General features: G+C 44.8%; 1 protein-coding gene across 5 annotated transcripts in view; it reads right to left on the reverse strand.

Annotated features, from left to right (window-relative positions):
- Nucleotides 1–4,198: 4,198 nt before the first annotated feature.
- CSNK1A1 (casein kinase 1 alpha 1) overlaps nucleotides 4,199–24,020 on the reverse strand; it is a 32,384-nt gene continuing 12,562 nt past the window's right edge. Inside the window, exons 4-11 of one of the 5 annotated variants that reach the window (XM_039701462.1) lie at nucleotides 22,536–22,634; nucleotides 20,057–20,140; nucleotides 17,209–17,348; nucleotides 14,043–14,121; nucleotides 12,989–13,063; nucleotides 11,564–11,670; nucleotides 10,598–10,710; nucleotides 4,199–5,727 (exon numbers count right to left, since the gene is read on the reverse strand). In XM_039701462.1, the coding sequence (XP_039557396.1) occupies nucleotides 5,720–5,727; nucleotides 10,598–10,710; nucleotides 11,564–11,670; nucleotides 12,989–13,063; nucleotides 14,043–14,121; nucleotides 17,209–17,348; nucleotides 20,057–20,140; nucleotides 22,536–22,634 (705 nt within the window). In that variant the 3' untranslated portion in view covers nucleotides 4,199–5,719. Of the gene's footprint in view, nucleotides 5,728–10,556; nucleotides 10,711–11,563; nucleotides 11,671–12,988; nucleotides 13,064–14,042; nucleotides 14,122–17,208; nucleotides 17,349–20,056; nucleotides 20,141–22,535; nucleotides 22,635–24,020 lie in introns of those variants that run through there. The other 4 variants (XM_039701460.1, XM_039701465.1, XM_039701464.1 and 1 more) reach the window with 4 other exon arrangements.

The following is a 24,020-nucleotide window of genomic DNA, read 5'->3' on the forward strand; positions in this document are numbered from 1 at the left end:
CCTGTCCCCAAACCTCCCCAGCACCCCGGGGAGGGGCACGATGTTAAAAGCTGTCAGTGAGAGGGAGAAAGGTCACTGAGCAGGGACTTAACACCCATAATCAGTTTATGGGATTTGTGAGCAGCTTCAGGCCGGCTGGGAACGGCGTCAGCACAGCTCCAGCACGGCTCCACCTCCCCAGGGATGCAGGGTTAGAAACCCCCCCAGCTCCCCAGGACTGTCGGAAGCCAGGACATCTCTCTGGATGCCCTACAAACAGCACAGAGCCATCCATGAAAACCAGCAGCAAACACCTCCTGGGCAGCCCAGGGGAGGAATACACAGCCTGTTCCTCACCTTCCTCCCCAAAAAAAGGGGGCTGGGAAGGCAAGAATGGCCACAGGCTGTTCCTCACCTTCCTCCCCCAAGGAAGGGGGCCTGGGAAGGAGGGCAGGCACTTCCACGGTGTGTCAGCAGGGATTTCTGGCTCTGTCTGCTGTTCCATGGAGCAGGATCTGCCCCGGGCTTGAGTGGGGCTGTGAGGAAGAGGAGGAGGAAGGCAGGGCTGTGCCTGGGGGAAGCTGTCGGCACATGAGAATGATTCTATTTGCTGCCTAAGTGATTTTTCTCAGCTCAAAGGACTTGCACCAGTTTCTGGCTTTACCTCTCTGCTCTCCTCCCCCACTGCCTGCCCGAAGCTGCCCAAGGCAGGAGGACAACCCCTGCTCCTCTGTGCCCCATGTGGGCAAAGCCCTGCCCACGGCTCCCACCAGGAGGATGTGGCAGATGCCCTCAGCAGAGGCCACCCAGCTTGGTCTGGCTGCTCCACTCCAGAGGCAGCTGGCAGCCCCAGGCTGGTCCTGGCCCCCACTGTGCCCACTTGGATTTGGGAAATCCCTGCAGGCACCAGAGACGGGCTCAGGAATCTTTAATTCACCCCCAGGGCTGAGCAGCAGCTCAAACCCCAGCAGAAGGAAGTGCACAGCTCAGCAGAACCAGACACACCAGGGCAAGCTCTGCCCAGGCCCAGCCCTGGAGATTCCCAGTTAAACCAGCATGGTCTCATTTGGAAAAGTCCCAGTGCGCTGCTCTGGCCACAGAGCACGCGGGACTCACCCAGCCACGAGGAAGGGACAGGAGGATCTGATCCTCATGGAGTCCCACCAAGCTGAGTCACACAAATTCCCTGCCCCACCTTGCCAGGCACAGCATTTTGCCAAGTCAGGCTCCTGCCCCGGGCATTTACAGGGCTGTAAAGTCTGAATTTATCATGCACGCAGGGACTCGGAGCAGAGGGAAGCTCACAAGCCAGTCCACCCTGTAGGACAACATGCACACTGCTTCAAGGGCTCCCGACCTGCTCAAATTGCTTCCATTCAAAAGAAGTTCAAAGTCTGGCACCTGCAAACCAGCTCAGGGCTCGGTGTCATTGCCAGGGTGGGGACAGGAGCAGCAGGGCCCTGCAGCTCCTGGGACACGGGAGGTGCTCTGGAAGAGCTTCTCCTCCAGCCTGGCACATCGATGCCAAACCACAGACTCGGAGGGGGAAAGAAAGGCAGTTCATCAGCTGTGTTTACAACAAACAACCCCCATTATCAACGGGAACAAAGGGCAGAAGGGGAGGGCTGAGCCTGCTCAGGTGCTTCCAGGAGCAGTCCCTGATACCAAAACCCCAAGCTCTTCCCTGAGAAAGGAGCTGTGTCAACCTTCAGCAACTTATGAACACAAAATACCTGCAAACCCAAACAACTCGAGCCTGCTGTGAGCATACTCCCTGGCTCCTCCGGATTCCCAGTGACCAAAATCCAGCACTACCCACAGTCATGGGGAAGAATGTCTCACACGATGTAAAAAGTCACATCAGCATCTCAGAGGAATGGATTTTACCCCTTTGGAGCAGCTGAGCTCACTGTGGCAGCTCAAAGAGAGGCACAGAGACCTGGGTGTGTTTGGTTCATTAATGCAGCTGTGCCCCAGCATGAGGCACTCTCGATGCCTCCCACCCTCCCTGGCTCCTGCTGAGCCCTGGCTAACAGGGATCACATCCAAGAGCCATTTCCACACGAGAACAGCCAGGGGTGCAGTCCTGGCCCTGTTGGGAGGGAGGGCATTTCCTCTGTGCCATCAGGGCTGGGCAGGCAGCTCTCCCTCCCTGCCCACTCCTGCGTCTGCAGCCTGCCCTGCTCACCGACGTGTGTTGTGACATCAAGCTGATATGAAATCATGATGATCTCACTGCAATTAAGGCAGGAGCAGATGGGGCTGGTGGAGCTGGCTAAGCAACAAATCTTCTAAATTGGAGAACGCTGTCAAGAGAAATTAAAGCCTCGTGCAAAAAGTCAACTTGGGATGGCAGAAAAATTCCATGTGGGAGGGACTGCAGGGACACAGCCAGGCCAAGCTCCTGGTCACAGCAGTGGGGCTGGGCTGAAGCACCTCAGTCCATAAAGCACAAAACAGGGACAGGTTCCCATCAAAAAACACCTGAAAAAGCCAGGAGAGAACAGGCACAACACTGCAACAGCGAGGCAACGCTTGAGCTTGGAAAATAACCCCCAGAGAGACAGAACTGCACAGAAAACAACAACAAAAAAGAGTGTGGCACATGCTGGACAGGCTCCAGACCTAGCAGACACATCAAGTGTTTTTAACACAGCCAGGGGTTGTGTTTGTCACTTGTTACCAACACCACGCAGAGCAGCAGCCAAGGAGTGACGCCGGCAGTAACGGGGAGCCAGAGCTGCCTCTCTTCAGAGCCTTTACAGGAGAAGAGAAAAAGGCTCTCGACTGCTTCTAACAAGGAATGGCTTAAATAGGTTAAAAATAATGGAGCAGCGCCCTGCACATGAGCACTGCGTGCTCCCAATTAAGCAATCCTTTAGAAGGTGGCCTCAGGAAGCCTCTCAGAGTCGTCCCAAGGTTAATAAATTGCTTTGAAACCCTGGACGCAGCTTAGGGAGATGACTAAGGAGCTGTTGTCACAGCCTGATGTCATTGCCCGAATTCTGGCACTTTCCAGGGAGCACGAGGCTGCAGACCTCGAGCTTTACAGCCTCTTGTCCAAGCGATGATTCCTGGTCGAGGGCCTGGAGCAGAAGTTTGGGCTGGGCAGGTGAATCTCTCTCCACACAAAAACGTTTGCAGAGGTGCAAGCAGAAGTCAGGATCCAGTTTTAATCCTCCAGGCTGAAGTGTTTGTTACAAACCCAGGAGAACACACAGCAAAGGGTGCTGGGTGCCTGTTTAGGGAAGGTGGCATCTCAGGCCCTGGCCAGCACATCTGGCACAGGCTGTTGATGCAGAACACTGTGCAGAAATAAATTCTGTTCCCACACATCTGCACGGCTGACTGAGCTCCAGGCTCCTCCACAGCACCTGCAGCTCCCCAAACTACAAACCAATGCATTTTGACACCCTAAATGTATTTACTCTCCTTTGCAGAGCTCGTCAAGAGCAGCTCTGTTTCCAAACCCCCCTCAAAGTCACGAGCAAATTTAACGGACAGAGAAAATAATTTATTCTCCTGAAACCAAATTATTTTCTCCAACTTTTCAGCAAGTATCTCATGTCAGAGCACGAAAAGCGATGCCACAACAATTCCGAGCAGCCTCTCCAAGAACAGCTGCCAAGAAGGCATTTCATTGATGCTTCTTCCCCTCCTGCCAACGTGTGTTGTCAGACACGTTGCCTAGACAGCAGAAATGGTGGATGAGGACATCTCACAGTGCTCCAGATACCAGCTCTCACAAACAGACTGGTTTTCATAGGAGGCACGGCTTGAAAACCATCCTTATTTGGATGGGGCAATACTCAGGAGTTTGGAAAACCATCGTGGCCAGGAGAATGAGCTCCATTTCTTCTTGCCTGCCTGCTGAGTGCCCTCTGCTATCTCTGAAGCCCAGCAGCCTCCCTGCCTCCCTGGTTATCTAGCCCAGCGTTTATTATTTATTATTGTTAGCACACAGTGTTCTCCACCTCAAGTTTAACATCTCAGGGCAGATCCTTCTTGGAGAGAGTACAGTGGAGCCTTGATCCACATCATCACCATTCCAGGAGTGCACAGGGTCTTATGATCCTGAAGAAATGGTTTTCAAAAGGAAAGAAAGATCTTTTCCAACAGTAAAAAAAAAAAAAAAAAAAAATTAACTGTGAGCAGGAACTCTGCTCCATGCATGGAAACTGTTTAAAAAGCAAACATACAGACAACATTTACACAATAGGCATCTGGCAGCATTTTCAGACATTTTTTTTTAATTTATTCTGACATGCTATAAAGGAATAAATTACACTGTTAAAGAATTACCAGCAATAAAAGTATTTCTTTCTTTCAGCTGGGCTAGAATAGGAGTGAGAAGGAAGACAGCCTGGGGCAGTAACCAATGTGAACTCTGCATGGTGCGAGGCTGCCCCCAAGAACAAGAGGAAATCTGGTCATATCCACTTCACAAGAACTTGAAAGAAAATGCCTTGGTTTCAAACCATCCAATTTTTTTCCAACCATTCCAATTTTTTTTTCTCCAAAGCAGCAATCACAAGTCAGTCCAGCCGAGGCAGGACATGGCAATGCTCGGAGGCTGCCAATCCTGGGTCTGCAAAAGATGCCATTTCATTTTTAAAAATTCCAATCTTATTATGGAGGGCTGGTCTCAAACAACAGGTTATAAAAATGCAAGACTGCCCCTTCCCCCTCAAGGAAAAAATACAAAATTTATTTAAAAACAAAATGAGGAAGAGTTACAACACTAAATCTAAAATGATTTAGAAAGAAATATGACTTCTTTTGCTTAACAAATGGCCTTAAACTTGGTTTAAAAACAGGGTAATGTAAATTTCTTAAACTGAATTAAACAAGGCAAATTAAAAAAATCTCATTTCCTTACAGAAACAGTTTTTAGTTTTTAATGAACTTGTAAACAAAAAAGCTCCCGCTTCAAAATAAAAACAAAATCCCAGATCATATAGATGTTTACAGTGATTACATTTATCTAAGCAACTTACATACAGGTTCAGTTGTAAGATGTTAACTAAATTTCGTGACAAATATGCTGTTTTTCCTTTTATACCAAGAACATTATAGAGTTAATGCAGAGTCCTAAAGATTATCTAGTAGTCGCTAAGTTTCTCTTAAGTCTTCACTTTAGATGCTGTTATTTCTAGCACAGGTAAGCAGGCAGAGTCTTTCATATGCTTAAAAACTGGAATCTTTGGTTACTACCATGTCAGCTGGCTTGGTATGTTGCACATAGAAGCCAACAACTTTAAGAATGTTTTAAGTGTACAACTTTCAAAACCCAGGGAGGAATAACCAGAAAAGAGTGCACAATTGTGAGCATTTACAATTATCACAACTGTTGCCGAAGACTGTTCATGCCATTCTTCCAAAACAATGAGATCTCATAAGCAGTGTAGTTCAAAGTAAAAAGGTAACAAAAATTGGCATATGCACAATTTTCTCCACTTGTGTGTCAACCATTAGTTAACTTTTCCACTTGAAAAAAATGCAATAGAAAACTGGACACCATGTTTCACTATCTCAGTAATATTCACAATTACAGCTGCTACAACTCAAAGTGCAGCATCACTGACACTGCCCAGAGCCAGTTTATACTGATATTAAGTTCTTTACACCAAGGAAATGGTTGCCCACAGCCACTGGCAAGTGTATCAACTAAAATTTCTAGGATTTGGGGAGTGACAAGTCCTGCTCCGATCTGCTCTGCTTTGTCCCATCCTCGTCATGCTCAGAAACCTGCAAGATAAACACAAGGGCAAACTTACTGATACGGCATGGAAACGAGCAAGAGCATTCACAGGAGGAAAATTAAACAGCAGTTATGGTCCTTCAAAGGGGAAAATGCTGCTCCATCTGGGAATTGCAGAGCTCCTGGTGTTCCAGCATTTGCCACCACCCTGGAGCTGCCACAGCTCTCACTCTCACCTAGAGCTGCACAGCTTAATGCACCAGCTGCATGCCACATTCCTGCAGCAGGAATCCAGCCCAGCACTTTGGAAACAAGCTGTGTTATTGCCACTAGGAAACAGGATGTAATTTCATAGGATTGTTTTCTCCTCGTCTGCAGTGGCTCATGTTTATGTCCCTGAATGTCAGGCTGTCATCTGACTGCAGGGTGCTCTCCAGAGACGCAGAGCGGCGGTGTCACACGGCCAGGCAGGCATCACTCACCTTACAGTAACTGCTGGCACCACAAAGCCACAGCAGCACTGTCTGGGCACCCACAACAGGGCAGCAGCAGCTGGGACCCCCCTGGGGAAGCAGCACACCTCAGCCTCTGCAAGGACAAGTGCTGTCTCACGTGGCAGGGAGGTGCTGCACACACAGCAATTCTTTCAGTGTTCAGAATTCCAAATGACACTGGGGGTAGGGAGAGGAAGGAACACACACGGATGTCCAGGACTGCAGGCTAAGGCAGTCCTCCCTCCCTGCTCCTTGCTGTGACTCAGGTGGCAGGGCTGTGCCTCACAGAGGGGACAGCAGCCCCAACAAAGATGGCCTTGCCAAGCAAGTTTCCGTTCTGGATGCTCTCCAGGCAGGATGGTTCTGCCCATGGGTGAGTTCATCACAGCAACAGCTCTGAGTTTTTGCAACAGAAATCTCTTCTCAGAGAAATACAGACAGAGCTGACCTCAGCTAGAGCTTGTGCTGTCATCCAGAGAGAAGCAAGTGCAAACAAGTCTTACTAGTCTGACATTCTGTCCGAAATGTATCTGGAGAGCACCCAGAAAATGGCTTTAACTCTTCCAGAGCTGGCTACAGGTAATTTCAAAGAGGTTCAATAACTTATTTCAAACCCAGTGTTAATGCACTGAGGGACAATTCTCTTTATCCAGCAGTGGCCACGTGCCAGAGGGCAGAGCTGAGCTCAGAATCAAGACAGCCATTTCCACTGGAGTGCAAATTCCCACAGAAAGCTCAGAGACTCCCGAGTTCCCTAATCCTTACTTGATGCACACAACCAAAAATTATGCTGTTTTTCCATTTAGTGTGATCAGCAGAGAACACTGATTCATCCTTTGAACCACTTTCTCCATCAAAGCAGCCAAAACAAAGCCAACAAAGGAGAGTGTGGAAAGAAACAGATCAACTCATTGCTTCAGAAGTCTGAGTATTTCACAAGAAATGGGAGCCTGAACCTGAGGACAAAGGACACCCTACCAAATGATCTGCTGCTCTTAGAACTCCTCCAACCCAAGGTAATATGGGCAGGAGAATGTCCAACTACAGAGAGCAACAGGGAGCTGGATTCAACTCAAAATGTCCTGTAAAGACACAGGCCAAGCACAGCTGCCAGATGAGCTGGAGCACACAGAGCACTGCATGAGGAACATGCTGCAGAGCTCATGGTGCCATCTCTTGCACACATCTTCTCTCCACAGGGCCAAACCATCACTCCTTGTCCCTCTGAGGTGTCACCCAAACCTCTGAAAACCTCTGTGCTGCATGAGGGATCCTCAGATTGCTTCTTTATTACCATGGCTGAAGGTCTGATGACAGGGGAGCAGCAAGTGCAGTGTAATTCCCTAAAAACCTCCTCAGTTTGAAATGCCCAGACTTTGTGTGCTCTCCATTTCTCCAGACAAGAAGGATTCAGGTGTCAATAATTCTAATTCTCAAGCAGAGAAGTCTCAGTCTGTTCTGAGCAATCCTGCCACCACCACAGGCATCCAGCAAATATTAATGGACCTGCTGCCAGCCTCACAGAACGGCCACTGCCAGGAGTTAAAAACACCTCTCCCAAATGGAACTGTAGACTTTATCCTGCAGATTGACTGCTTGAGTCACTTTTATGACTGAGGGAAGCTGAGTGTAAGCACAGTTACAAATCACACCTGAACAACTGCTGCTCTGGCAAAAGAGAGGCAGCCCAACCTCCCCGAGTCAGCAGAGCTCTGTCTGCTGGAACAGTTCACCTCTCCAAGTTCCAAAGCAGCTGATCTGGCTGTTACAAAAGACACTGCACACAGTTCCAGAGAGGGGCAGGGGGAAAAAAAACTGAGAGAAAAAAGGCCATGGACAGAACAGGTTATTCTGGAACCAAGCAGAATATTTAGCCTGGGTAAATTCTAGGTTTCATTGATGATTTAGCATAGGTCTGAGTTAAGGAAGTCAGGAATATCTGTAAATGAGCACACTGAACAATCTGAGTCTGTCCTTCCCTGGCCCACCCTGCCCAGATGCACACCTCCAACAGCACTTTACAAACACCTGCACTGTGCATTGCTATGTGGACTCCTGTTCAATGGGCAGGGTCACCACAGGGTAACATTTGATACCAGGAAACCTTTCAAGCCACTTCCACACAGGCTTTGCTACAGCAACTACAAAAGAATTTAACTGAACTGCAGAAAAAATAAGCAGGTATTTCATCCTCTCCAATGTGACAGAGCATCCAAGCCACACTGCCTCCTCCTTCAGCTTAGCTGAAGTTCAAAAAAACCTTCATTAACTGGCAGAATTCCCCACAAAAAGCCATGTAGGATTTTAGGACTCTGGAAATCTTTACTTTGGTGAAGAGATGGAGCCTCTGAAGTCTTCAGATGTTTGCCAAGCACTGCTTTAATGCTGTGCTGACATTACAGCTTGATCAATCCCAAGGTCACACACTTTTCTTGGTGATGGGGAGGGGAGAGTCATTCCCCAAAAAACTCAATGAAATTGTGCTGAAACCCCAAGAAATCCATCTTGGCTGTAGCAAGGGGTCTCTGCCAAAGGACAGTGTGGTGAGGAATGTAAATCAGTGACCAGAAATGGTCTGAGGCTCCATGGCAAAGCTTCCCTGGCTGTGAGCTCAGCTCTGCTCTCTGGCACTGAAGCATCACTTCAAGGTGCAGGCAGATAATCACTTTAATGACCTTTTCCTTCTTCACACACAGCATTTGGGCAGAGACTGTCTGAGGCAGGAGAGCAGCACATTAAACCTCAGAACACTTCAGCAGAACAGTGTTTCACCAGCTCACCACTTGATTTCCAGGGCAGGTTCCACTTCCAGATCACTCTGAGCATGAGCTGCTGTGAGGAATGTGCATTGTTGCTCAAATTATCTTCTCCTGCTCAAACAGCCAAGCTCTCCACACCCCAAATTGGGCTGGGTTCTGAACTTCAGTCAGAGTTTCTCTATTTCAGGAAGCAATCCAAGCCCAGGTGCTTAATCACCCAGTCTGTTACTGGTGTGGCAGCTGCAGGAACTGGTTTCCAGCCTGTCAGATCCAGCCACTCTATGCCAAAAATCTGACACTTAATGGCATCTCTGAATTTTATTTTTTTTTTCAAGAACCACTTCAATCTTGGGGAAAAGCAGCAGGTGTTTTAATACTTCATTTATTTTGAACATAATGTGTTTTTCTGATAGCTATTTTGACTAAAGACCTACCTGGTAAGGTTTGAATGCTCCCACACTATGTGAAGAACAATGTTTAAGTTTATTGTAAACACTTCTGCATTTCTTTGATTTCCAGGACTGTCATGTTAGCAAGTATGTAATTTTATACATATAAAAATGACACACAAGAGGTACTGAAGAGCAGCAATGCCTCAGTACAGAATTTAAACCTTGCTTCTCTATTCTTAGTCACACAATCTCATTAGTTTCAATTTTGTCCACAGCTCAGCTGCAGGAATTGGTTTCATGGCAAGACTGGCTCACAGATGTGGCAGTTTAATCCCAGAGACTTACCAGACTCACACCAGCATATTTGCATCACAAAAGAAAAAAAAAAGTATTTTAAAAAAGCTTCTAAACCATGTGGAAAAAAATTGATGTGTCTTTTCAGAACTCAGTTTTCAGTTATTACACAATTACATTTGAACATGTCACAACATTTCCCTTTGAAACCATAACCTAGAAACATCAAAAAAACCATCAGGAAACCTGAAGCCCCACCCCAGAGCACCCAGATACTTCAGAAAATTGTGAGTTGGCAATCCACAGCAGTTTGGGGTTACTGCTTGATTCAGACAAGGCGTTTTGAGCTCACTGGTCCCTTCCTTCAACTCTGGACCAAATGTCTCAATGTAAACCCACTGGAGGAAGCCAGAGCAGTCACAATTTTCTGTTCCCAGTGTTTGAGGCATACAGAACAGAAGCAAACCCACAGCACTGTACCAGGTGCCACAGAGCAGAACCCAAAGTCTCTAGATCCTTGCCTAGTCAATGAGAATTATCCCTTAAAAAGTGTTAGGTCTAGGATTTTGGATTGCATTATATATTTATACATATATAAGGAATATATATGTATATATATAAATCAAAATAAATAAAAATGTCACATTCCCAACACCAAGTCAGTTTCTTGTTTTTGGAAAGTGGTTAATGCGGGAGCAAAAGATGCAGTGGTTAAAAATGACCCAACATCCCCAGAAGAAATGATATGAATAACAAGGACATTTTGGTATAAAGTTAGTAGTCAAATTCTCCAAGGACGTCTTTTGGTTTTGCTTTTGAATTTAAGAGCCAAATGTAGTTTTTAAACCACCTCCTTGATCTAACACTTGGAATTGCCGCCGTTGTCCAAATTCGTGGAATTTTTGTTTTTCCTGTAACGTCACTTGGTTCTTGGCTACTAACCTTTCATGTTACTCTTGGATTTGTCAGTTTGCTTGCCTGTGGGGGTTTGGGCCTGCTGCCCCTGCCCACTGGAAGAGGCTGCCTGCTGTGCTGCTTTCTGCTTTAACATTGTCCAGTCGAATGTGTAGTCGTACTGGTGGTTCAAGGTCCTGCAAGAGAGGGAAATGTTCTGCTGTAACACATCCCAGCTAACACCCAGCCCTGCCTGAAATCCCACAACCAGGGGATAGCTCCTTCTCTAAGCTGCTTTAGAGATTATCAATGGTATAGAAATGCTAAGTATTACTAACTTAAAGGGATTCTTGCAGCAAGCCCAAATGCCAGCCAGCAGCGTTTACTCACTGCTTACACAGAGGTCTGCACTGTGGGAGCAGCACTTCCTCCCAGCCCAGCTCACTCACCGTCTGCACTGAGCTCCTGAGCTTTTTTTTCCACTTTTAAATATAGATATAATTTCAAGGAAAGACTGCAGTATTGTACAGCACTGAATAGGAATTCTTTGCATTCCAGAAACCTGGGGGGAGACTCGAGAGATCAGTACCAGCCCTTCTTTTGACAGATGCTGTTCACTGCACAAGGTGGAATTCATGTTCCAGTTGCTCTAACGAGTTCAATGAAGCAGCACTATTCTCCTCCACTGAAATTCCTCTCCTGGGAACCACTGCTGGGCCCAGCACTGATTTCCAAACATAAAAAGCTTCAAAGACTTCCACCAAGGGGTCAATTTCTTATGGTACTTGCAACAGAACCTGAAGTATGGGCTCAACCCTGTGGTCACATCACACAATGCAAAAACAAGAGAATCTTTTCCCTTTATGTTTAACATTGAACAATAATTTTCAGGTCCTTTAAACAGCTTTTGAAGCTCTGAAATGAAAGGGAGTCCCAGAAGAACTCCCTACACCACACACACAGGAGCTGCCCTCTGCAGTGCCAGTCCCACAGAGCAGTTCCCAACTGGATCCCTGAGAAGTTTCTGTGCTTTTCCCCTTGGAGACTGACCTGAAAAGAATACGGAATAATTGCCTCAGGTACATGTAATCTGGTGCCTCTTCAAAGCGCAGGCCACGACAGTAGTTCAGATACATGGCAAATTCTGCAGGGAACCCCTGTGAATCAACAGTGTTAATCAAGCCATGGCTCACAGCAAAAACCTCCTCACAAAGGCAAAAAGATGTACATCTGTAACAGCAGAGGAAAACTGCTTGGAGATGCAGGAATTAATTCCACTTTGCCCCTAGTTGTTAGTGTGTTCTGCAGTTCAGCGTGTGGGTTTGCTCAGTACACACTCCTTCCCCAGATCTGCTACCTCATGGGTGGTTTGCAATCATAAGCTCTCTGCTACCAGAACATTTAACTTATTTATAAAGCACACTGTTCATCCTAATTAAACCTTGTTCTTATTAACTCTCTAAAATAATGATAATTATCTGGTAAGAGATTCACCAGTTTCCTTGATAATCTGCTTGAGCACAGAGACAAGGTCAGTTAATGAGCATTAAGTGTGAAAACTTAAATTATGAAAACCTTGTTCAAAGATTTTCTGCTTTACATTTTTAAACATTTAATGCTGTATTAAAGCCTGCCTGTAATAGGTAACAGCACACAGAACAGTGCTGTAAAAAATCACAGTGTCTAACACCCCTGGAAGCTCAAGGCCACACTGGATGGGGCTCCGAGCAACCTGGACTAGTGGAGGGTGTCCCTGTCCCCAGCAGGGGGTTGGAACTGGATGATTTTTAAGGTCCCTTCCAACCTAAACCATTCCATGAACAGTTCAACAGCTTGGGAGATGCTGTGAGACTCTGGGGATAGAGATGTGCAGGACCAGCAAGTGCAATCCTTGTGCCTGAGGGGCACAAGCCCTGCTGTGTTCTCAAGGATCTTTGTTAAGATGCACTTGGATGCCACAGTGCAAGAGGAATCTTAAGATTCAAAGGAAAACCTTGGAAAAACAAAGATCACTTGCATCCAGTTCCACTACAGGCACTACCTGAGTTAGGGCAGACAATATGAACCCTCCTGGAGAGGCAGAAAGGGGATGTGGGCGAGCCAGACAGCTCCACCTTGGTTACTTATTTACTTCTGATGTCAAACTTGCACTGTAAACGTTGAAGAAATGACCAAGCCTCGCCTAGGAGAGCTGGGAGCTTGCACAGCCCACAGCCAGCCCCACCTGAATGATGGTGGCATGAACTTTGCCAAGGAGCAGCAGCAAATGCTGCCCTGTACACACATTTCCAATCTTGCTGGGTGGCCAAGCACAAGGCACCCAGGGCCTGCCAAAGCAGTATTATTCAGCAGCAAATGCCATGTGAGGCTATTTAACATATTGGCTCAAGTTTAGGGGAAAAAAAACAACAAACAACAAACCAAACAAGAAAAGTTACACCATTTCACAGTATGACATCATTTGGAAACTCTTACCTTACACAAAACCTCAACAGGAGTGGACATTTTCTTTTCACTAATCTTTTCATACTTTTGCTTCTTTGTTGCAGCCTGTGGAACATGTAGGTCACAATATAAGAGATATTGTGCAACACTGGATTAACAAGGACAGCAGCAAAAAAAAAAAAAAATTACAAAAATCCTTTGGTCAACCAGAAGTATTTTATGTGAAATCTCCAAGTCCCACACACTTATTGCAAAGAGAATGAAGGTCAATCTGGTATTAAGATTTGGCCACAGTTTAATACCATTTGTCGCAGTCTAATGCTTCCATCACATGGCCCAGCCCGTGTAGTTCTAGCTGCTGCCTTTGTCCATTAACCACAGCAGACTTGCAGCTCCATTTGCCAAAGTTGTATTAATTCCCACTCAGTGCCCCATTCAGGGCTTCAGCAGCCTTTACATTCATTTGCAGCTGAGGAGTTCCAGCGGCCCACAAGCTGCTGCCTTTTTAGAAACTGTGCAGCTGCAGCACCATTGCAATTACACAACTCTCACACGAAGAAAGAAAAACAATTAAAACATGAAACCAATCACTGGAGTCTAAATAAGTGAAATAAGAAATGTCTGCCACGTTTGTAGCTGGCTCCCATAGATGGAAATCCTGAACAAGCCTGCTGCAGTCAATAATTATTCAGTTGTGCCACAACCTGGACTGGAGATACCACTGAGGCTGAACTTGCCAGGCAAGAGATTATTTCCATGCTCTCTCCAGCAATTCAAAAAGCCACTAACAATGTTATTTTTTATTTCCCAAAGGGGCCTCAGCCTGCAACAGGACAATAAGTGGCAAAGATGATGTCAGCTATTGTTTAGCATAAATTTTAAGACAGTCCAACAATGCACATTTTGCCTGCTGCGTAAGAGGCAGAATCCACAGCTATAAATATCAAGCTTTGGGAAAAGCTGCTTTGTACAACTGAGGCTAAACATTATATAAACCCACCTGACAGGCAGAAGCATGCTACCCAAACATGAAAAAAAAATATTAAAAGGGTGGGGGAGGGAAAAAAAAAGCATCAGAACGTACCTTTAATCCTTGCCAAGGCAGACTGGTTCTGTTAAAGTACATCAATACATAGCCTAGAGACTCCATGTCATCCCGACGACTGCAGGAGGAAAAACACAAGGAGTTACAAATTCTGGCATTTCCCACTTTATTCCACAGTACTGGCATTCAAAAATTTAAATTAAAAAAATAATTCAGGAATAAACCCTAAGAAAACTCTAAGACAGGAAGAGATCCTATTCATTTTTTAAGCAAGGAATATTCTGTAGGTATTGTGTGTTCTAAGCTTCCACCTGCAGTTACTGTTATTTGGGAAACAAAACCTTTGGAAAATGAAAAAAAACAAACAAACAACTAAAAAAACCAACCATGAAATGTCTTTCCTGCCTTCTTAAGTAGCTTGGGTAGAAACTGAGGATTTTCCTGTAGGAACCATGGAATGCATTGCAAGAGAGAATGAGGTTAATGAGGTCAATAAGGCTGGAACATCTTGTCAGTCACATTTCTCCCTGAACCTCGGCTCGGTCTGGGATCAATCCTGACCACCTGCTCCCTGAGGGGCATTGCTCCTTTCTTCCTTGCCTGCTGTCCCAACCCCCTGAGCTGCCTGTGATTTTAAAAGGCAGCAATATTTATGAAGGTGCATGAATCAATCTGAGAGGCACCTCTGCCTTCTTCCCACCAAATTCTGTTCCAAGGCAGCTGGAGAACTCCAAAGTGATCCAGCTGAGAGCTTGCACAAACTCTCAGGAAAAAGGCTTCAAGTGCTTTCTGCCCTGCACATGTTCCACATCCCCACTCTGGCCACATCAACTCCACTGTACTTTGCTCACAGCTTTCCTGAGCACCAGAGCAGCACAGCTCACTGGAGTGGAAAACACACTCCAGGATTTTTTTTTCCTCTTGGCAAAGTTGCCTCTTCCCAGCTGTGGTAAAATCAGATTTTTCCTCTGACTGCCCCTCTCTGCAGCTGACATCTATTTAATATGAGGCAGAAAAGTAACTTCTTTTTCTCCTCCCTGCTCCCTTATGGGGAAAATCTGATGGGTTTGGCTGCTGCTCTCTCACCCAGAGAAGGATTTAAAGGGTGGCAGGACAGATCTACACCTCCTACCCCAACAAGGATCAAAAGGCTGACAGTGGTATAGCAAACAGGATTACACACAAAGGTGAGGGGAAAACAGCTCCCCAAAAGAGGGAACAGGCTCTAACCTGATCTACCTTGGTAGGAGAAGAAAGAAGTTGGTGATGTTTTGTTTTCTAGCCCAGGCAATAGAAGCAGAACAGCCTGGCACCCCCTCACTTGTGGGCCAGCTCTGTGACCCTTTGGAGAACAAAGGAAAAGCTATCCCAGGGGAAAATCAGCTTGGCTCCACAAAGCTTTGAGCACAAGGCCAGAGCAGCTCTGCTGTGCCCAGGGAAGAGGGGATTGGCTCCCTCCCCTCAGATCATCCCAGCTGAAACATGAAACCACAGACAAAGGGCTGAAAAATGACACTGAGCCCACAAATTCCAGCCTGCAAAAGTTGCTAATTCCATTAGAACTGCAGATTTTAATCACCAGCAGCAGTCAGGGAACCTGTACAGGGCCGTGACATAAAATTATGTTTTCTGAGAAGGCAGTGGTAAATTCAGAGGCAATAAAGGGATTAAGAATATCCATCCCCCAGGCAGCTCATTGTTTTAATGTTTAATGCAATGATCTTATAGTAGGAAACATTTAGTTCTGTAAATCTGCAATGGGTACATTATTACAATATATTGATAAAAGCAGTTTTCAGGATTTGGAAAACAGGACAATCCTCTCCATTATTAAAATAAACACCATTGCAAACAGCTCCTTGAGCACAGCTGTCATTACCTGCAGGAAAACATGTTCTGTAACAGTTAAAAGTACAGGACTAGAGGCTGAAATATTCTGCCATAAGCTCCAGAACTGGTTTCTCTTGATTACAGGAATGCATCACTTCTTTGCCTCACTGCTGGCTTGACCTAGACAGTTTAGCAGCTTTTAGCAAGCACCAACCTACATTTCTAATTATATCAGAATTCCCATTACCAGCAGATATGGTGTAAAATTCAACTAAATTCAATTTTTGGCATCCAACTCAATTCAAAAGCAACATTCTTTGCACATCCCTCCTTCACTCTCAGGTGCAAGCACAGATATTCCCTTACCAGAACTTGGGATCTGTGAAATGCATTTATTTCAGAAGTGACACCTGTCATTATCTCCCTGAGCCACATGCCAAGCTGGCTTAAATAATGGCACTGACAGCCAATGAAATACCCTGAAGGAACCTTAAGGAAATTAAAGTAAAAAAGGAAACATGGAGCATTTAAAAGCACCATTTGTGGGTTACATGTTCTGTTGAAGCTGACCAAGAGAAATTCTGTCATTCTCATCTTGGTTAACACAGAGGTCAGAGGCACAGGCATTCCTGGAAGCTTTGACTAGCCAGGAGAGGCAAAGCCACACTCTTCAGTTATCCAATACAATTTTTAGGCACAGATGTAAGGAAAAGAGACATTCCTTAACACCCCATGAGTACCTAACACTTCCAAACAACTTGAAGTGCTCTCTCCACTAGAAAATGCTATGGCTCTGTAGGAAAAAAATGCCTTTGATCCAAAAGATAAAAATGTGTTTGTTGATTAAGCAAAGCTCAAATATATAAATATATCCACACACATGTGTACATACCCACAGACATGAAACCAAAATACAGTGTGACTGAAGGTATTTAAGTCTTGCTTGCAGGCAAAAGGAGGGATAATGGTTTACTAAGTTGAAGAGAGTGGGAAAACAGGCCAGACACCAGCTTTAGAACACCATTTCTGCTTACAGAAAGGCCTCTCAAGCCAGTCAGCAGTGGTGCCAACAGGTACCAACACATCAGCAAAGTGCACCATTTTATGTGTGAAGGGCCTCTGACACACCCACATCAAAGTATGGCTTAGCCTTTAAAAAGCCAAAATAATATGCAGAGCATCCACCTGATGTCTGCAAGACAAGCAGTCTCTTCAAGAAGCAAATTAGGTGCTTGGATTTCCCCCCCATCCTTGCACAGGCAGCCAAAAGGAAGAACAATTGCAAAGAGATGGATGCACTTTTCATCCAAAACGAGCTCAGACTCTTGTGAAGCTTCCAAAGACCACCCTGCACCCCCCAGAAGGTTGCACTCACCTCTGCTCAATGCCCAGGTGTGCATTGATGCTGGCATACCGAGCTGTGCCAGTGAGGTTTTTGTCTTCTCTGTATGGTATGTGTTGCCTTGTCCTGTTGTCCCGGTACTTTTTGGCCAAACCAAAGTCAATAAGGAATAACTTCAAGAGAAATGAAAAGAGGTTAGATTCCTATCCAAAACCCCAAATTCCCAACTTCTTTCAGTAGGTATTAGCTATGTTTTAAGACACCCAGACAATGTAACAGCCTACATTAAAAGAAGCAAAGTAACAGTGCGGAGGCGCAACCAGCTTTAACTAGTCAGTTAAAACTCAAAGGTGAATTAGTTCAAGCCTTTTCTCAACCCCTGAAATGGATTAGATGGTGCTACTCAGCCTCTGGAGCTTAGTTCTACCACTATTTTCTATCACTGCTGTAGCCTGCTGACTGCAGTGCACAGCTGAGGAGAAGATGTGTGAAAGCACATCCCAGACCCCACTGGCACACGGGGCACACACATGGAGTTAAGGGCAGCTCAATGCACAAAGCACATCCTGCATCCTCCTGTCCCAAAGAACAGTGGCCATTCTGCAGAGCACGAGGGCAAAACCTTCCCCAGCAAACAAGACAGCTCGTTCTTGGCTCATCTGAAGGCTCCCAGAACACTGCCACAGCAGCAGGACAAACTCGCTGGTCTTAACACAGCCAGGAAGCTGGAGCCAAGGAATGGATCCAATTTGGGTTTCTAATAACCAAGCTTGCCCAATGGTTTGGTATTTAGCAACCTGAGTGTGTGGTAATTAGTGTGTGGTAATCAGTGAGCTGCCAGCCAGCCCACCTACAAAGGGTCATCCAGGCTGTACTTTCTTGGGCAAGATTTCAGGACTAGGCAAAAAAAGCTGAGGCAGAAAGAAGTACATAAAGAACCTTTCAAATTCTAGCACTCAGACTTCAAGGTACAAATCCTGACTCCAACACTGGATTAATGCTACAGGATCAAGGACTACAATCCCTACAGACTGACCAGTGCTGCAAAAGTAATTTGGGTGGGGGCAGAACGTGATGGAAAGAAGACATTTAAAGTTTGATTAAGTCTCGGTAAAAACCAACTCAGTATCACCTTAAAGCTGACTCCAGAACTGAAAATACATCTTTAAAAGCAAACTGGAGACTAAGATACATCCAAGGCTGAAATGGGGGGTCACTGGCACACTGGAAGTGCTGTGAACTGAGAAGATCAACCCTGTATGAAGTATCCAAGATACTGAAGTTTCTGAATTGCAGAGTAGCTATGGCTCAGAATTCTGATTCAAGAAGATTTGCCAACTACCGTAGCCTAGACAGGAAAAAGCAAAGATAAAATCCTCTTAAACTACTGGTGTCAGAGCAGAAAACCTGGGGTTGAAGTCTTGCCACGATTTACATGCAAACACAAGGCACTGCAGTGCCACATCTGCTGTTCAGGTGAAAGCCATCCTGAAAGCCCAGAATGCTTGGAGCAAGGGACATAAACCCAAGTTTTTAAATCATCTCCACTGCTCAGACAGCTCAGCAAGGTGCGGGTCTTGGCTGTGCTGCAGCCACTACAGTGAGCATGGCCATATTCCCTAGCTACCAGGAAATCAGCTGATATGCCAGGAAATATTTGATATTGAATCCCAAAGCAGACAGAATAAAGCTTTACGTGATTGCTCTGCTCTGACTTTCCTAGAAGCAAAGCCTGAGCTCTAATGCAATCCCTCATTTTCTGATTTGGTCCACAACACAGACCTGTAACTGGCTATTATTTCACAGCAGCAGCTTCCCTGGGGAAGTTTGCTCTGCTCCCTAGCTCAGGATCAGTCTGTATTTCCCTGTGGATGGGTCGAAGGCAAAGGAGTGAGCCCCTCCTGGAAAGAATGAAGCTGGGAGGCACAGCCCAATTTGGATGAGCACAGAACGTCCCAGTGCCAGCTCCCAGATAACCTCACACCACCTTCATTCTGTTTGTTGCACTATCAGCAGGAAACTGGAGAAGTAGGGCACGATTTTTGCCAAGAGCAACTAGAGAAGTAGATCAAAGTCTGTGCCTCTGATAAGAAAGTTTCAGAAGCAGACAACAGAAGCCTGTCAGCTTGTGTACAGCAGGAATCCGCCTGGGATTTAATCCATGGAGACTGCTGTGGAAAGCTGTGCACCAATGGCCAAGCTCCTGAGCAGTGATTCATATTCAGCAATTTCCAGCTGTCTTGCTACCAGCTGGCAAATGTCTTCCTCTCTCTGCAATTCATCTTCTCTTCAAGAGTCAGAAATGTGACATTAGACACTACAAGATAAGCTCCTGCTTCTCCAAGACACAGCTTGTTGGAGTAATTTCAGTTTTTAAGCAAAATGGATGAAAATATTAAGTCTTCATTACACATTTGGGGTGATTTTGAAAGGAAACTGCACGGGGAGGAGTCTGGCTGAAGTGGTAACAGAACTTCTCCACACGCATCCATAGGAACTGCAGGAAACCTCCAGCAAGGCAAGCAGGAGCCCTGCTATTTCATGTCTATCCTTCAGCACATTTTTAGGAGATTGCCTTTTGAGCTGGAAAGACCACAAATAAAACCTGCACCTGAAATCAAGCACGTACATTTAGCCCTACCAAAGTTTAGAAATAATTCCACAATTTAAACAAGCGCCACAGGGAAACATCTTAGTAATGTTACATGTTTGCCAAGTATGTCTGAATAATGCCAACATAAGAGGTGCTTTTGCAAGGTCTACATTCTCCAGAAAAACAAAATAAAAAACAAAAAATAAACCAAACGAAAAAGAAAAAAACCAAAACAAAAATAAAGCACATGAATTTGGGGTTGAGGTTGGAATAGGAGACAGTTCAGACCTGGTTTAATCCTGAGAAAGATGGGTCCTGAGAAGTACTAACAGTCATGCTTCTTTTCCTCTTCCCCACTGGAGATTCTAAACACTGAACAAACAATAGAGGGTGGCAGTGCATCAAACAGTCTTGCTTACATTGCAACATTGGCCGGCGCAGACAGGCAACACCGAGGCGTTCGAGAAAGAACAGGGTAGCCAAATGCCATCCTTCTTCCACCAAGCACTGGACTTTGCCAAAAAACTCTAGCTTTCCATCTTTTTTTTTTTTCAGTCATATTTAGATTATTTGTAGTAGTATTATTTTATTTTTTTTTTTTTCCAAGGAGAAAATTTGACAGATGGGTCAAGGTAAATTTCAACTGTGAGCCGCTCCAAAATGGCACTGCCTTAACCAGGGATAGCAATGGTGACATTTGGCTCTATTAAAAAAGGAAATTCAAGTTTTTGCTTACAAAAGCAGCCTTTGGTTCCGTAAACTGCCCTTCCCCCATAAGATATTTAGAAAAAGTAAATCTTCAGTAAGGAAGAGGTAGAAGGCATTTAGTCACCTTAAAGTTTACTTTCATAAGCATGCAGGGCTTATTTCTAGCAGAGCTGGAAATTCATCTTTTTAAGGTGGGAGCAAAATTTCTCCCAATCACCAAATTAAAATTTGGGGAAAAAAAATCAATTTTTTTTTTTTTTTTAAATATAACTGACAGGAAGCTACTGGAACAAGATTACCATGCTGTTGTAGTCTTTGTGGCTGATTTTCTTTGAACTGTGTAGAGTCATCTCTAAAAACCCCAAAACTAAACTTGGTTACAAAAAGAAATATTAAATATTGTACAGTGGCAAATATTTTCTAGAAAAAGCACTGGATTCCAGACTGAAGGAACCCATTCTATATTTTGCTCATGTAAAACTATTAATTTGCACTTGGGTCAGGAACTAACTCCCTAACCCCCTGAAACATTAAGTGAAGCCCATGCCCACAGTGCTTTACCACCATATCATTGCAGGGCTCCCTAAAGGGGAAAAAATCAAATGGTTTGTAGGCAATTTTGTCTTTGATTTCAGCTGATGCAAATCTAATGTGTTCCTTCTCTAAAGTAAGCAGAGCAGCAATTTCTAGGCCATTAATCCACACCAAGATGAACTGGAGTGCAGCAATGCCAACCTAGCATGACTGTGCAAAAGTACAGAAAAATGGCCCAAAAAGAACAATTGGAAATCAGAAACTAAAACTAGGAAAAAACCAAAATAAAAGTTTTCAAGTTCTACTTTGAGTCATGCCAGAGAATTAAGGAGCCTAAACTGCTCAACACAGCGAGAAAAATAGAGCTGTACAGAGTGAAAGTATGAAACTTGGGAACAAACAAAGTTTAACAGCAACAGGATTACATAAAGACTGCCTTTCAGCTGGAATTACAAGCTTTTCCAACAATGGTTGTCTCTAAACACTCAGTGCATTGCACCTCTTCAGACAAGAGCTGTAATCTCACATTTTCCAAGCTTTCCCCTTCTAATGCTCATGGCCCTGAAGTTGGCATTCATACAGGCAAACAAAGGTAAACATTTTGATTACTGGTAGTGCCTAACCAGATGAGACATCCTGGGATGGCATCTAGAGAAGATAAGTGGGAATCTTGCTTCCAATAAACAGCTTGATCACGTACATTTGTCCTGAAGTTAATTTCTAATCAGTAGCATGCTTAATGCATTGCCAATGCTGCCTGTCTGCCCGAGCTCGACATACAAATTGCAGGATTAAGCATATTTCACTCAAGAAAACTAAAAATAAAATGAAAAAGTTGCCTTCCAGGCAGGAAACATGCACTTCTGACTATGTTTACCCATCCCAAAAAGTGTAACAACCTCAGCCCACCCCCCACCCACCCTCAGCTTTTTTTTCCCCCACAAAGTAAACTGAGACAAAATTTTTGTTGCACAGCAGGTATTCTACAGCTTAACAGTTTTCCATCAACATCATTGCATCATTTCTCTTATTTATAAAGGCATCTGCATGTTGGCTCTTGGTCTTATCCACAATTCTGATGGCTGAAGAGACTTTTCCAGTCTGTCACTGCAAGGTTTAATGCCCTGCTGACTGGTAGCTCAGGAGCTCCCACGTTGCACAAATTGTTTTCATCCTAGGAGGTCAGCCCCAAAGCCAAAGATAAGACTTGACTTTATCATAGAGGAATAAAATGCTATGACAACAGACATCTTGAGAGAAGCAGTGAAGTGTTCTCTAGGGTTAGTTTAAAACCTTGTTGCAAGTCCAGAAATCATCTTGCAATCAAGTGCATCTCCCAGGGTGGGTCAGAGACCCACAGCGTTTACAAGGGGACACCAAGAAAACCAAGTTCTCACACCCAAGAACTGTGGTTTAGCATCCAAAATAGCAGTTTTAGCAATGGATTTTACAAAAGTTGTGCAGCTGGAATCAAATCACACAGGCATTCCCTCTGCAGCTTGGAAACAAAGAGCTTTGGACTAACCTTATTACAGTGACGCCCAATACCCATTAGGAAGTTATCTGGCTTAATGTCTCTGTGTATAAAATTCTTTGTGTGCACATATTCAATTCTACTGATCATCTGTAAAAAAAACCAGCAACATGTAAGATTTCAAAGAGAGCAAGACATTTCATTAAACTTTCAATGAATGCATGAATTTTTAGTGTTATCTTCCTCTGCAACTTCAGTTTATGTATTTGCTTAATGAAAACCATTTTTTTAAAATGCTATCTTTTTATGTTAAAATTCCACAATCTTGGTCAGAAATTGGCAGATTAAATACCCAAATAATTCCCAGATATTGAAGTTCATGTTTCTAACGATAGCATCCTATTAAAAAGTAATATTTTTCATTATTTCAAAGCTTTTATAGCTACCACAAGCCAATTTTAAAGCTCATTCCCTCCCCCTGTCCCAGTTACTCATTCATCTGGTTATTCATTCATCAAACATGACTTTTCAGGTAACATTTTTCATGGAGCAAGTCACAACTCGATGGTAGCCCATCCTGCCATATCCAGGCCACCCTGATCCCAGAATATCTGGAGACATGGAGAAGCTCTGGCACATCTGTGTCATCATACAGGGCCAACCCATTTCCTGTGGGTGAGATCACAGCCCATGGTTATGTGGCACAGCTCTGCAGCTCCTCAAACACTCCTCTTGCAGCCTTGAGTTGTTACATCACACCCCTGCCAGCTGTTTGCTGGACTGTGCCCCAAAAGCCACCTCTGAGCACTGCTATCCCCCATTTCTGCCTGGTTCCCAGCTAATTAATGCTGATCACCCCAAGGAACACTGCACAAACCCCTGGTGGACTCCCTGGAGATGCTGTCACACCCAGGCTCTGGCTAAGTGAGCAGGCAAATGGCTCTCTAAAGCAAGCACATCAGCCTCCCAGGGCAGCTGAGAACAGGGACAGCTGACCTTGAATCCAGATAAATGCCTTGAGCTTCCTTGGCCAGCAGCCTGGGATTCTACGAGCATCTGGCTGAGTGACAACTTGGTACTGATATCTCTTACGTAATATTAGATGAAATTTCAACTACCATTGAAAAATTCAACTTGAAAAATCCTCTGTGCTTTTCAAGGAGCTGAAGGAAGCACAATCAAGCCATTTATTAAGCAGCAAGAAATAAATATGGCTGCTCATTTCAGATGCTGTATTCTCATGACCAAGTTGGAAAAATACCAACTGCTATAAAAAAAGACTTAAGAGAGTTTTAGAGGCCTTGATTATGTTGGAGGTAGAGTGGCATCTCCACTAACAGCTTTAAGAACTGCCTGTGAGGACCAAACAAGCAAGGCAGTTATTTATTATTAGCTCACTGTCTGGTCCTAGTGATGCCTTGGATCATTTGTCCTTGGTCCCCAGCTAGAGAAGGAATTGTTTTATCCCCAACTCTGTGAAGAAAGCTCACCATCCCCTAATATGAAGCTCAGAACTGCACACTAAGGCAGTACAGA

The sequence above is a fragment of the Passer montanus genome, unplaced genomic scaffold (genome assembly GCF_014805655.1).
Source record: "Passer montanus isolate IOZ18808 unplaced genomic scaffold, ASM1480565v1 scaffold15, whole genome shotgun sequence".
In the NCBI taxonomy this organism is placed as follows: domain Eukaryota; kingdom Metazoa; phylum Chordata; class Aves; order Passeriformes; family Passeridae; genus Passer; species Passer montanus.